Source organism: Poecilia reticulata, linkage group LG18 (assembly GCF_000633615.1).
Source record: "Poecilia reticulata strain Guanapo linkage group LG18, Guppy_female_1.0+MT, whole genome shotgun sequence".
Classification (NCBI taxonomy): domain Eukaryota; kingdom Metazoa; phylum Chordata; class Actinopteri; order Cyprinodontiformes; family Poeciliidae; genus Poecilia; species Poecilia reticulata.
Genome location: NC_024348.1, coordinates 479184 through 480691, shown reverse-complemented (window position 1 = coordinate 480691; position 1508 = coordinate 479184). Strand labels below are relative to the sequence as shown.

The following is a 1508-nucleotide window of genomic DNA, read 5'->3' as shown; positions in this document are numbered from 1 at the left end:
GACGGAGCGCCGCTTCTGCTCCACCTGGTAGTGACTCTCACACCGAACCTCTGCTTAAAGCTGCAGCATCTAACCTAAAAAAATACATTTTACATGCGTATTAAAACTTTCGCTGTCCTAACATGAGACAGATAATCTGAACAGTAATGATGGATTAGTAGGAAATCATAACAGTGATTTTTCGTATTTTGAAATTTATTGAACACGTCAAGTTACAAATAAAATTACAGCAATGCAACACAATAAACGTTTAAAGGAGTGAAAAGAAGTATACTTACTAAAACCCACTCCTTCTCCAGAAACATCACAAAATGATCTCATCCTATTTATATGTATTGTATCAGTATACTTTCATTCTACTTTCAGATTCTTGCTTAATACAATACAATGATGTGCCAATAACAGCTCTAATAGTATTAGCAATGATCATGTTGACACTAACAACAACAATAACAACAACAGCATAACCCATCAATACAGTTCTTGTTGTTAAAACTGTTTGGACATAGTTTTAATTCCACAGTTAGTCATAAAGTTATAAAACAACATACTACAATTCTTTGTAGGGTTTCAGTAGGCCATTTCAAAAACAATGTAAGTCCTTGCTGCATCTCCTGCAGCTGCAAACTGACCTGTTGTGTATTTACTTCTGTGTACCTCAGTTGTACTTTGCAATTTTCCATCAGTTCAACTTTGTGTAAAGGAAGTTCTAAGCACTTTGTATTGCCTTGTTGCTGAAAATGTGCTATATAAATCAAATTACCTTACTATAAGAACGATTAGTGCCAACATCATTCCAACTACATTAGCTGATAATAAAAAAATCTTCTACACACCACAGAGCCAGTGGCAAATTTTACACTTCCATTTCATGTGACTGTTGTTTAGTTGGCTGCTCATTATAGCTGTTGCTAGGCCAGGCCTGTTTACACGCCATCAGGTTTCACCTCTCTCCTTCATTGGTGCTGGGAATGTTAATGGGCTTAGAGGAGACTAGATAATGACTGGGTCTAAATAAAGAATCTCTCTGAGTTAACCAAACTTATCATTAGAGAAGTAGAAACAATTCTGTAAACAGAAATAATGTATGTAGTCAGTACTGTGTAGGTGTGAAGGAATTTAGGCTCAGATGGCAGTGCCCTTAAAGTTGCCATAAATACATTGGTGGGTGGGTGGATAGTTGGGTGGATGGACGGACGGACAGATGGAGTTCTATTTCCTACCTGGTTACAGGTGCTGATGTCCACACCTCCTTTGAGATATTCCAAAACTTTGTCAATGTTCCCTGCTCTTGCTGCTCGCAGAAAACTGGTGTTGCTATCCGACTGAAAGAGAGCAAAAAAACATACAGAACATATTTAGGTCACAGACAGGGGCGGTGCCAGAGCGGGGGTAAGGGGGGCCAGTGCCCCCCCTGTCATCTGATTGGCCCCCCTAGATGACTGACATGTAACAGCACCAGGTTATTCCTGTACATTATTTGGAATCATTCTAAGCCAACCTAATAT

General features: G+C 39.0%; 1 protein-coding gene across 26 annotated transcripts in view; it reads right to left on the bottom strand.

Annotated features, from left to right (window-relative positions):
* Positions 1-1508, bottom strand: part of ank2b (ankyrin 2b, neuronal) — a 206942-nt gene that overhangs the window by 129143 nt on the left and 76291 nt on the right. For all 26 annotated transcript variants that reach the window (XM_008434870.2, XM_008434873.2, XM_008434863.2 and 23 more), the window contains exon 2: positions 1224-1325. In XM_008434870.2, coding sequence (XP_008433092.1) covers positions 1224-1325 — 102 coding nt within the window. The remainder of the gene's footprint in view (positions 1-1223; positions 1326-1508) is intronic.